Source organism: Mesoplodon mirus, assembly GCF_964341445.2.
Source record: "Mesoplodon mirus genome assembly, chromosome: 12".
In the NCBI taxonomy this organism is placed as follows: domain Eukaryota; kingdom Metazoa; phylum Chordata; class Mammalia; order Artiodactyla; family Ziphiidae; genus Mesoplodon; species Mesoplodon mirus.
In genome coordinates, this window is record NC_138988.1 from 63,094,676 (window position 1) to 63,107,000 (window position 12,325).

At 46.2% G+C, this 12,325-nt stretch overlaps 1 protein-coding gene across 15 annotated transcripts in view; it reads left to right on the forward strand.

The window, feature by feature from the left end:
- DST (dystonin) overlaps positions 1–12,325 on the forward strand; it is a 488,128-nt gene that overhangs the window by 91,763 nt on the left and 384,040 nt on the right. For 10 of the 15 annotated variants that reach the window (XM_082637986.1, XM_082637996.1, XM_082637982.1 and 7 more), the window contains exon 4: positions 963–1,170. In XM_082637986.1, the coding sequence (XP_082494112.1) occupies positions 963–1,170 (208 nt within the window). Of the gene's footprint in view, positions 1–962; positions 1,171–7,135; positions 7,314–12,325 lie in introns of those variants that run through there. The other 5 variants (XM_082637998.1, XM_082637987.1, XM_082637990.1 and 2 more) reach the window with 1 other exon arrangement.

Sequence of the window (12,325 nt, forward strand, 5' to 3'; positions counted from 1 at the left end):
ATGGTAAGCTGGTGGCTCCCTGAATCATCACAAACTTAACCAAGGAGGAAGGATAACGTCTGGTGCCTTTTCCCTGTGGGGAAGACAGAGCCCTTTAATGCGAGATACGCCCTGCAGACCGGCTTCTGTTCCTGGAAGGGAGACTGAGGTCAGGCCAAGCATGTGGGTCAAAGCCTCACGTTTCTCATTTCACTGTGTAATGACCAGGGGCGGAGGGGAGCTGCTGCATCATTCTCATTTCCGTCACTGGCAGCTGTTACTTTGCTAGGAGTTTAAATGATCTCAAGAACTCTAAGCTGAGTTCAGATGTTTGTTTATTGGCACTGCTTTTGGCTTCTGAAAACAGCCTTTTGTGTTCTCCCGGTCTTCAGAAAAGGCTCTTCTCAGAATCAGCCCTTCCTCCCTCCTTGCTCTCTTCTGGGAGCCAGCTTCAAGCTCAGGAAGAAAATTAACTAAAGAGGACGAGGGGCTCAAACCTGGTTAGAGGGGAGACTCCGACTGGAAACGGAAAGGAATTGGGACTCAGCATCCTGCATTTGTGCTTTATTTTTGCAACTTGGAGTGAGTCGCGTTAATGAATTAAGCAGCAGGCTAGTAATGGAAAATATCGGTCCTGGCCTGGTGGGGGAGCCAAATACTATAGGTTTGTAACAGGAAGGCTGTGGATTCTGGCTTCATTGTTGGGCCAGTCATTTGTGAGCTGGTGGCCGGACCGCAGGCCACACACTTGGGTGCAAATCTTCCATGAACCGGAGCTGCCCAGGGCTTGTGGCCGGTGTCGGAGCCGTGGCCCAGGGAAGATGGTGAGCCTTGGGTGTCGGTTCTGGTGTGGGTCCCCCGTCCGCGCTGAAGATGATGCAGGATGCCGGACTCCTTTTGGGGGCAGGGAGGGGGCTGCTGAGATGGACGAGCCGACGTGAGTGTTTTGCTGTTGATGCTTTTTTCTGTGTCATCCCCTGTAGAGTTCCGGGAATGCGTCCTACCGCTGCTCGATGTCTTCCTCTGCGGATTTTTCCGATGAAGATGATTTCAGCCAGAAATCTGGCTCTGCATCTCCAGCTCCTGGAGATACCTTACCCTGGAATTTGCCTAAACATGAGAGATCGAAAAGAAAGATCCACGGGGGCTCGGTGCTGGACCCTGCGGAGAGGGCAGTGCTTAGGATAGCAGGTAAGAGCAAGTGGGGGCGGGGGCAGGGGATAGAGGGAGGTGCGAGGAGAGTTGCGGAAATTCACCCACGGAATCCTTGGGGGCCCTGTCTCGCTGGGAGCTGATGCTCTGGGCAGAGTTCTGCGCTCAAGGTGGAGGAGGAGGATGACCATGTTTATTTTCTGTCCTGATTTATCAAAAGAGCGATTGGCTCTGCCTGCTGGTGACTAAGCTGTTTGGCCCTGTCTTCTAGTTGGAGGAATCGATACCGTTGAAACCAAGGGGATATTTACAGGCATCTGCAATGAAGTTTCCTATTTATGTGCAGTCGCCACCGTGCCAATCTGAAAGTATTAACTCAGTGATTCCCGGTGTGTTTGCTGGAAGCTTCGTTTCCATGTTTGCATAGGAGCTCTGAGCGACCACATTTAACGGGGGTTGGGGGAGTAGGTTCCTGGGTTCTGGTACCCAGAATTGCGGAGGGTATTTTAGCAACCTGGATGCGGTTTTGTGTGTGTGTGTGTGTGTGTGTGTGTGTGTTTTAAGTGTAGCATCTCTGTCAGCATCATGTGTTTGTAGCAGCTTCTGCCCCGGTGCTTTTGAGGGTTTAGCCATCATGCATCCCTGATTAATTAATACCTGGGAGGAGCCAGTGTTTCTGTTCTGTTACCCAGTGTTCCCTTGCACTGCCTTTAGGTCCCAGAGGTGATGGCTTGTTTTACTTGGCTGAAAGCTGAGCCTGCTGTGGAAATCTATCCCCCCCGCCTGCAGTGCCTGTGTGGTTTGTGTGTATGTGAGCTGTGCTTTCTGGGGTGGTTGTTCCTCAGTTTTTTTTCTCAGAAATGGTAATGCGGTAGATTGGGGTGTGTCTTCGGGAGCTCTCTTGCAAAGGCCAAAGGCCAGGTGTTTATTGGAGTTGGTTTCTGCAGCGGATCGGGCCTCTCCCCCCTCCCCCACTCTCTCCCCCAGGCCCCTTCCCACTCAGTTTCTTTTGCCTTCCACCATCATGCAAAGTTGGTACTTGTACTCCTTCGGGGGTGGGGGGGCGGTGCTGGAGGGGACTAGCTCAGCTCCCAGCCATCATGGCGGCTGAGAGTCCCCCTAGTGTCCCCCAGTGGGATTTTCTGATTACGGGAAAAACAAACAGGGCCCAGCCAGCCATTCTCTAGTCCAGGTTTCTGGGGCAACAGCTTTGAGCTTCTTCTGGCTTCTGTTGTGAGATGCTGGCTGGTCTCACCCAGGCCTTCGAAGAGGAGGGTGGAGGGGGAGAATGGGGTGGAGGGAGGATGGAGACAGCTTGGGGGCCAAGTGAGAGTGGGCAGGGGTGGCCTGGGAGAGGCGCAGAGCTGGGCGAGTACCAAAAAGTGTTTGGCCACCGAGGCCTGATTCCTTGCCCTGTCAGGACACCGCCAAGGGAGTGGAGGAGACAGTGCCAGAACCAGGGTACCAGATATCTGGCTCAGCAGAAACATCAGTGGGGAATGAGGTTATATAAACTAACAGACAGGAAGTCAGGAGAGGCTGGTGGTAGTAGTGGTCGGTGTACACTGCCGGTAGGGAAGGAATGGAGGACCTGGGGGTTCTGCTGGGTGCTGTGGACAAGCGGGTGCTGGGGTCAGTGGACTGTAGGCTCTGGGAGGGCAGGGGCCATGTCTTACTTGTTGTAAAAGGTTTACTATGAAGTTACTGGTAGTTGCGGCACTGGAGACCTCTGAGTTACATACTTTTAAGATTATATCAATTCTTCAAAAATATAACAAAATAAAACAACAAACAGAATACGCAGCCCTAGTATGGACATGTACTACTTACTGTGTTTAAAATAAATATTGGTAAATAGGCTGTTGCCACACAAATCATAATCATCTCATCACTGGCCCCAGCATAGGCTCAGGGGCCAGTCTGCAGATATCTGTTTCATTGTCATGTGGCTAAACTGTGAAATCCAGATAGATTTTGTGTTAAATTTGCCAAAGATCATCCAGCGTGAGGATAAGGGAACAGGGCATCTGAGAGCATTTGGTGCAGTGGGTAGTTGGAAAACATACCATTCAGATTTCAACTTCCCATTTTATTAGGCATTTTCACACTTGGCCTGAAACTCGGCCCGTCGGTGAAGTTCATCCCTAGTAGGAGACGGAGCAAGGGTCAGAAATGGTGTGAGGATGTCCATCCATCATGTTTGTTACTTAGTAATAAAGGAATTGAAAGTCTCATACTTTTATTTGTTTTTAAGGTCATAAAAATAAAATAGAATGAAAATGTCTAGAGTCAAAAAGACCATATGGTCAGGGGGAATCCCTTAAGTCATTCACATTTAATACATATTTATTAAGCCTCTGGAATAAAATGAAGATAAGCACACAGCTCTGCATTGAAAGAAGTTCTAGTCTAACATGACCATGGATGTGCTGTGAGACAACACGGTGAGAGATTAGCTGTAATGGCTGTGAGTACCTGTATTAAAAGAACCCAGTGGAGAATCTAATGACCTTGGATGGAGAGGGAGGCATGGGAGGTTCCTGAGAGGTTCCTGAGGGGATCACCTTTTGAGGGGAGCTTTAACGAGCTTTATGGACTAGAGTGAAAGGGAAGGCCACTTCCGAGGGATGGAGCTACAGGAACACAGCAGGGAGATGGGTTCAAATGGAAACTGCAAGTCATCTGTGTAGCTAAAGCCTGGGATTTGTAGGGAAGAGCAGAAACAGTAAGGGTGCTTTCGGGCAATTCCAAGGAGATTGGACTATTTATGCTGTAACTGGTGGGGAATCACCTGAAGATTTTTAAGCAGTGCAGTGACATAATCAGATGTACATTTCCGAAAGTCTTTTTTGTGATGGTGTCACATGTCTGATACTTATATTTTTAAAAGTGCTTTTGCATTTATTGTAGTGTCTTCATTTTAAAATCTGAGACTATAATATATGCCCTTCTGATCTCTCAGGGTCAAAGTGAGAATGACATGGTAACATGGAAAGAAAGGGGCTTTGTACCCACTGTAAATGCCTTTAACATCATCGTAAGACAGATCTGCTGTTCTTACTTGCAGTATACTGTAAGTTGGGGTTTTCAGTCTTGAAGTGCCTGTAAAGGTACATGGTTTGTTAGTGACAGTGTTATTTATTTATTTATTTTTGCTGTACGCGGGCCTCTCACTGTTGTGGCCTCTCCCGTTGTGGAGCACAGACTCCGGATGCGCAGGCTCAGTGGCCATGGCTCACGGGCCTAGCCGCTCCGCGGCATGTGGGATCTTCCTGGACCGGGGCATGAACCCGTGTCCCCTGCATCGGCAGGCGGACTCTCAACCACTTCGCCACCAGGGAAGCCCAGTGACAGTGTTATTTTAAAGTATGGATATTTGACCCATGTGAATTCTTTGAAGTTAGAATGGAAGTTAGACCTTGGCAGAGTCGGACTTTGGACTTTAATTCTTCCTCTATCATGAACCAGTTGTGTTTTCTTGGACAACTTACTGAACATTTCTCAGCTTCATTTTCTCTATCAAAAGATCATGGCTGTGGTGATTAAAGTAGTAAATGCAAAACATTTTGCAGATTCCCTGGCACATGGAAAATGCTCTATAAATGACAGCTGACTGTTGGCTGGATGCTCTCATAAGCACCTAATATGTGATTTCATTTAGGTTTCCCAACAATTTTATGAAGTAGGTACTATTATTTTCTCCATTTTTCAGTCCAGAAATCTGCTGAGAGAGGAGAGACTCTTCCCAAGGTCATAGGAAGTGGTTGAGCTAGGATCTGAATTCAGGCCGTCTTGACTCTAGAGGCCAAGCTCTTAACTGCTCTGCTTTTGCTGCTTCCCTATGGAATACACTATTATTATTAGCAGATTGATCCTTTATTATCTTTCCAAGAATGCATGGGGTAAAGGCTGTTTTTACCAACATCCTCGAATGCTGCTTGTTCATTTTGACTGGTTCCTTCAACAGACAGTTAAAATCACTGCAGTGTGCAGTGATTGTATTCACAAAACTGGGTGCTACTGGGTGTCAATTTCTGATGAAGGATCAGACTGTGCCCTTAATGACCTTACTCACTGTGAGGGAGACAAGACAGTTTTGAGAGATCTCCATTTGTATATATGTGGTCTGTATATGGGATGACTCTTAGGGATCGAATTGCTAACCTTTTCATTTCCAGAAGGTGTCCCATATGATCCCTGTTTGTTACTTCATGAACTAATGTGTACATAAATACATGCCAAGTTGCAAGAAAACTCTAGTGATCCTAAAGGCTTAGTGGATCAAACTCAGATCAGTGGTCAGGACAGAAAAGAGAGGTGTGGTCTTGCTCTGTTTGGAGTAACAAAAATAGGCCAATTACTGATGAGAAGTAAAGCTTTCCAATTCTAACTCAAGTAAGTTTTATCAAGAGTATACAGTTTTCCAAGAGTACTCATTCCCATCTCACAATTCATGGAAAATGATCCAGGTTCACATCATTGAAAAAGAAAAAAGAATCATCAAGGACAAAAAGTCAGTACTTATGAAAGAAGAAATAGGAAGGGGAGATGTGGGCAGAGGTGAAGTTGTCATAAATCAGAGTCAACAATGAGCTGGTTCATCTAATGATCATAACAACAACAGCTAACACTGATAAAGTTATCATAAAGTTGAGATATCACAACTTTATGATATGATGATATATGATGAACTTTATGATATGATTATCCTGATGAAGACAGGATGAGTAACTTGGCCACGTCACATAGTTAGTCAGGAGCCTGGATTCCTTCCAAGGCCGGCTGACTTCTGTCAGTCCTCTTAAACACACCTGCTTACATGTCTGGGTACCAACCGGTTTCTCCAGTGGACTCTTAAACTCACCACTTTAGTATATGATAGATGCCAAAGCGAAGGGAATTGTACCCATTTTACTCACATTCAGTGGAGACTAGTGCTGTGTGGGGTGAATAACGGTAGGGAGAAGGAGGGAGGTGGCAAAGTGAGATGGGTGCTGTGAATCGACTGGGGCTGTGGCCGCGGCAGATGCGCGGGCCGGCTCTGGGGGGCGGAAGGGAGGGACCGCCGTTTGGTCCCCAGGCCGCGGGCGCGCAGGCGCAGGCGTCTTCAGGCTGTCAGGACCCCCGCCCGCCCCCAGATGCGCCTGGGGCGCGGACCCCCGGCTCTCCCCGCCTCGCGCTGTCCCAGCGACCTGGTCCTTCTGTGCACCGGCCGGATCGAAGAGTATTTCCCACTCTTCTCCCGGGAGCCCCGCGGGGGCTGCACGCGCGGGTGGCGCGATCCGCGGCTTTGTTTCCCAGGCACCTGTTGTGGGTCCCAAATAGAAACCTCGCCCTTGGGAGCCGGGCCGGCCAGCCAGCGTCCGGGGTGGGCGGGCTTGGCCGCGCGGTGGACCTGGTGGGCGGGCCGGAGAGGGGCCCGGGCGCCGCGGCGCTGCCTGCGGGAGGGGCCGGGCGGCGCGGGCCGGAGCCGAGCCAGCCGGGGCGCTGACCGCCGCCTCGCCCCCTCCTTTCCGCCCTCCCTCCTCTCTCCCCCGCTGTGCCCTCCCTTCTTCTCCCCGGGGCGCGGGCGAGTGTCTGCGGCGCGGCGGCCAGGAAATGCCGCAGATGCGCCGCGCAGCATCCCGGGCGGAGGCAGCGCGCGCGTCCTCCCGGCTCCGAGCAGGCGCCCAGCGCAGAGCCAGGGTGGCGGCCGCCTCGGCCTCCGAGGGTCCCGGCGCCCGCAGCCCTCCGCCTGTCCCCGCCGGGTCCCGGGCTTCTCAGCGCGGCGTGGCGCTGCCGGTCGCCGCCCCCGGGATCGCCGAGATTGGCCGCTGCTGAAACCTGAGAGGACGGTGGCTCCTGGGGGACGGGCGGCCCCGCACCCGCGGCCCGCCAGGGGGCCTGGGCGTCTCCCCGGCCGGCTCTGGCTCTGCTCTCCCGGCTCTGCGTCCCCGGCTCTGCGTCCCCAGCTCTGCACCCCGGCGCTCTCCCCCAGCCTTCCCTCCTTCCGCGTTTCCATTACCAAGGCTGCATCTTGCTGACTGCGATCCTGTCCGGGGTTCGAGCGGGAGAGGGGAATCGGCCAGTCGTCGCTTAGGAAAACTTGGGCATGGCGGGGTACCTATCCCCAGCCGCTTACCTGTACGTGGAGGAGCAGGAGTACCTCCAGGCCTACGAGGATGTCCTGGAGAGGTACAAAGGTATGTGGTTCCCCGCTCCCGGGCCGCGGGGCTTGGCAGGGACCAGAGGGGTGACCGTCGCCTTTGCTTAACCCGAGCCACCACTGCTTGGGCACAAGTAAACAGGTGTCTGGACCAGTCTTGGGAATGGACCAGGTCTTTTTGGGATGGAATTCCGTACCCCAGCGCAGGGAGGGTGGTGGGGTGGGCGACGGCCCGTAGACGCCCTAGGACGAGCTGTACAGTGCGGGGGAGGGGTTTGGTTTCCAAGAAGCACGTTGCGTTTTCTCTCCCTTGCAAAAGCTTTTAAGCACTACGCATCATCATAATTCTTCCTGGGAGGGTGGAGACCGATTAATTCTCCATAGGATTACTAAGGCATTGCTGCTCTTGCTTGGTATGGCGTATTGGTTAACCCTATCAAAAAGGTCCTTGGCTTCTTAAATAAATGGACTGTTTCACCACTGAGAGCATCACCAAATCATTTTTCTTAAAATGATCTTATATGAAAAAAGTTTATGGTTTGTGACTATATATCTATTCTTACGTATGATAAAGATTACTTGATAGTGTGATGCATGAAAGACTTTCGTCAGTGAGCCTGTGGTAAATTTAAACGTAAAGGAGTATATTTTGAGATATTTTTCTGCCTATCCTTTATGTTGGGGAAATTCTATGATAAATAGTATTGATATTTTAGTATCATGTTTATTTTGACTTTATAGCTAAATGTGACGTTAGATAAAGAGCATCTTCTCATCTTAAAGGGTATTTTTGTCTCTGGAAATTATTTTTCAGTGTGTCCAGACGGTCTCCTAACTGTGGCTTCTAAGCGCTCCACACCCAGGGGTAGCTCCCAGAGCCTTAATATGTTCATGGTGAATAGTGGCCTGTTTCATCGGTTGCATTCTAGTGGTTTTGCATCTTTTGAATATTTGCTGTGGTCTTAAGAAACTCAATTTCTGTAAATTGAATGGGGATTATATGGTTAAAAATGCATGTATCACTAGTATTCTGTTTGTAAAAAATAGAAATATAGAATCCTGAGCTGAATAATTAAATTCCAAATCCCCCCAGAGCTCAAAATCTACCCATGAATATATTTCATCTCCTTCTAGAACATGTTTTATTATTGACATTCCTTTAATCCATGTAGAATTCTGTAAACAGCACAATCAGAATTCCTTTGTGCCAAGACTCTATTGTGTATGACACTACCACTGAGCAAGTGCAATGATATTTTAGGCTAAAGCACATTTGTAGCATCTGTGTGTGTGTTCATGTGCAATACACTCATGTTTACATCTGTCCTCCCATTTAAAAATAAGGTTCTTAATCAGTTGTTCCAGAACCTTAAAAATGAGAAATATTGCAATATACTAATAAACCTCATGAAAGATGTACACCTATGCTCTTTAAGGTCAGAAAGAAAAATGTCTGAAAGTTTGAAAGTATGTACCTTTTTTACTTTTGAAAAAAATGATAGCTGTATGAATTTTTGTCCCACCAAGTTTTACCTCTGTGACACGTGGGTGATTGCAGGTGACTCGGAAAACAGACATAACTGAGGTGATTTGACTTGCCTTGAGGAAGTGGATGTTATTTAAAAGATGGTTTTTATTTGCCTTTGGAACTAAAGGGAAATTGAAGACCTGGAGGCCATTGCAGTCTTCACTACACTTCATTTTAATTATAACCTAATGATCAGTATTGCACTTACACGTACACTTTTTCAAACATATAGTCCCGAATTTCACCGAACAAGTGAAGGTCGTTTCCTTCGTTTTCTTTGTGGTTTTAAAATGCTTAGGTCATCAATTTGTCCCCGGCTTTATAGATGTTCTGTGTTTCATCTGGTCTTGGAAAGGAGAGTAAGAGTATTGGCCAGAGTATTACGTGGAAAGCTAGAGACCTGGAAAACTCATTGTTTCCCGATGTGTTTTGAAGCCGGTTATGATTTCCCATCAGTATCCAATTCGATGACTTCATTACAGAGCTTATTATCCTGATGACTTGCTGTGGGGGCTGATCTAATCAGAAAAGAATTGTAGGCTTTGAATAGGGAGTGTCAGTTCACTCAACTTTCAAAGTACAGTTGTTGCATTTTCTGAAATCGTCCATTGTTCAAAACATTTTCCATTCCTATTTGAACGTAAGAGAGCTTATTTTGATTTTCATTTCTGCCCGAGTTCCTTGGGTCCAGGATGACTTTGCATTTGGCTGGAGTGTTATCAGGTTGCCAAGTGATCATATGCCCCAGCTGTTGAATGTGTAAGCGGTGGGGTCAGCTGTAACAAATCCAGAGTCTGTGACAGAAACGTAGAATTACAATAACCTGTAATGTTAGCAATTATGACTGTTAGGTTTAGAAGTTGAGAGTTTAGTCCTCAGATGGCTTTGGGAGGACTTCAGACCTAGCCTTCTGGAGCAAAACAAGAATAGCGGCAAGTGAGCGAGCCCTTATTATTTATGGTGTGGTCTATTCTTGGGTCTTACTTTGGTCCTTTACTTCTGAGTGAAAATAGGCAACTGTTTGCTGAATTAGAATAACACAGAAAGAGCTATTTGCTGCAGAGAAGGGTGCAGTGTCCTGATTCATATTCCAATCCCTTTGCTTATAAAATATATTCATCGCCAGGATATTCAGGGCGTCTGATTAAAAAAAAATCTCATTACTTCAGCAGATTACCACAGTCAGGGTGAATAAAGACATTTATTTTCGAATAAAATGTATTTCTTTATTTTTGTTTATGCTAGAAATTGCCCGTGTCAGTGGCTTTCTTTAATATCTATAGTGAATTATGCAGTTTATTTACCATGTAAATAGAAAACATTTTTAGTAGGTTAGCACAAAAGATGCAGAACATCCCTCTTGTCTTTCCTGTCAGTATAAGGAAACTAACCTACGTACTGTTATTATAATTATTATATATTATTATATTATCGATATTAACTAGATGTCACTCTAATCTATGAAATTCTGCTGTTTGAGTCTATCATTGGGAGATTTTCTTTCCTCAACACATTGTTACTTTTTAAAATTGATACTAAGTGTGAAAATGAGATCACTAATGTGAACCCAATAAATTTTATTCTATACATTTTAGACTTAGCGGACAAGGAAGGTAAATTATTTTGGTCCAAGAAAATGGATATTTTTCCATTGACTTGGAAATTAATTAGTTATCCCCAGACAGCTATAAAAAGGGTTTCATTATTATTCTCTATGAAAGCTGAGTGGCAGATTTCTTACTTATCTATATCTATATCTATCTATCTATCTATATATCACTAAAAAACCCTTTTCGATTAAGAAAAAGGCAAAATTTTCTGTTTCTCATGAAAATGTTGAGGAATTGCTAAAGCAATTGCTAAAGTCCCTTCTCTCATTAGAGCCGTGTGATTCTGCTTATGCCCATGGTGACAAAATGAACTGAGAACTACTCACAGCCAGTAGTTTTCATTTTCAGTTCAGTTTTAAGTCCTTATGTAGATATGTGAATGGTCAAAATCTTGTCTTTTACTGTGTAAATTAACTCTGGTGCCGGTTGAATTGAAGCTGGCGTGTAAAGGTTTCTTTACTTTGCTTCCTTCATACAGTGTGGCCTCAGTGGTTTTCAGCTGGCTTTAGGATTCTGCAAAATCTTGATTTCAGATTTCATCTCCTCCTGGGGCTTCATAGTCAGCTGTGTAATAAGTGACCTTTAACAGGGCTATATCATAATAGTGTTGCATTGTAGCTAGTTATGACAGTATTAGTCTGAGCTTTTTCTTTTCCTTTAAAAATGAAATAGGCTTAACTGGTAATGACTGTTAGTTAAGATTGTGTTTGACTGTTTGTAGCAGAAACAGATGATAGTGTTTTCTTTTTCTCAGGGACTGAGAGGCCTCAGGTAGGACTGGGAGGGCCGTAGGGCACCTCTATTTGCCAGTAGGACCCAGACTCCTATGTTTCTTCTTGGCCACTTGTAGTACATCATGTGGTTGTTCTCTCACTACAACATGGCTGCTGCTCTTCCAGCATTTGTGTCTCAATTCCATATGGAAAGAAGGGGAAGTACAAGGACAAAGGACAAAAGATCCAAACAAGTTGATTCCGCCTCCTTTTAAAGATCTTTTTTAGAAGCCCACTTAGCAGTTTTTGCCTGTATTTCACTGGCCAGAACTGTTATAGGGGCCACTGCTGTCTTCAAGGCAGACTAGGAAAATAGACATTTTAGCTGGCCCCACTTAGTGCCCTGAACAAAAGTGAAATTCTGTTGGTAAAGAATAAGGAGGGAATGGATATCGTGTTTGCAACCTGCAATGTCTGTCCTGAAATTGGAAACTCTGGACGCGTTAACAAACCATAATACAATGTATGCGATTTTGCTCTAGTTGGAGAGAATTTGAGAGCTCCCTTGACGTCTCTGAGGATTTTGCAGATGACACAGTTGAGTGTTTTATAATGTTGCAACATGGATTTGAAAAGTAATTTCCACCAAATAATTAGGATTTAAATCGGCCAAAGATCTTGTTCATTGCCTTACACTATAAGGAACACATATCAGTTCAGGAATGTAATGGGTTATTAGCTACTGTTTGTGAATTTAACTTTGAACCCAAAACATCACGCTCATGCTCCTTCAGTTTTTTTTGTTGCTGTTGCTGTTGTTCTGATTTAGCCTTATATGGTTATCTCAACATTTATTTAGTCAGGGACTTAAAAAAAAGCTTTATGCTTTTAAAAACTTTTTATTTGAACAATTTGGAGATGCTTGTTTTTCTGGTGTAATGACGGTTTCAGGTACTAAATGATATGTAAGGAAAGGTGGTGAGAGCAATTTGTCTTAATGTTAATCTGCAGCCAGGCAGAGAATAGTTTGTGTTTCTGCCTCTGGGTCCTGTGTGCCCAGCAGCCTGGCTCTGTGGGGAGCTGGGGGGTTTGACCAAAGCATCTTGAGACTGAGATCTTAAGAACATCAGAAGTGGGCTTCCCTGGTGGCGCAGTGGTTGAGAGTCCGCCTGCCGTTGCAGGGGACACAGGTTTGTGC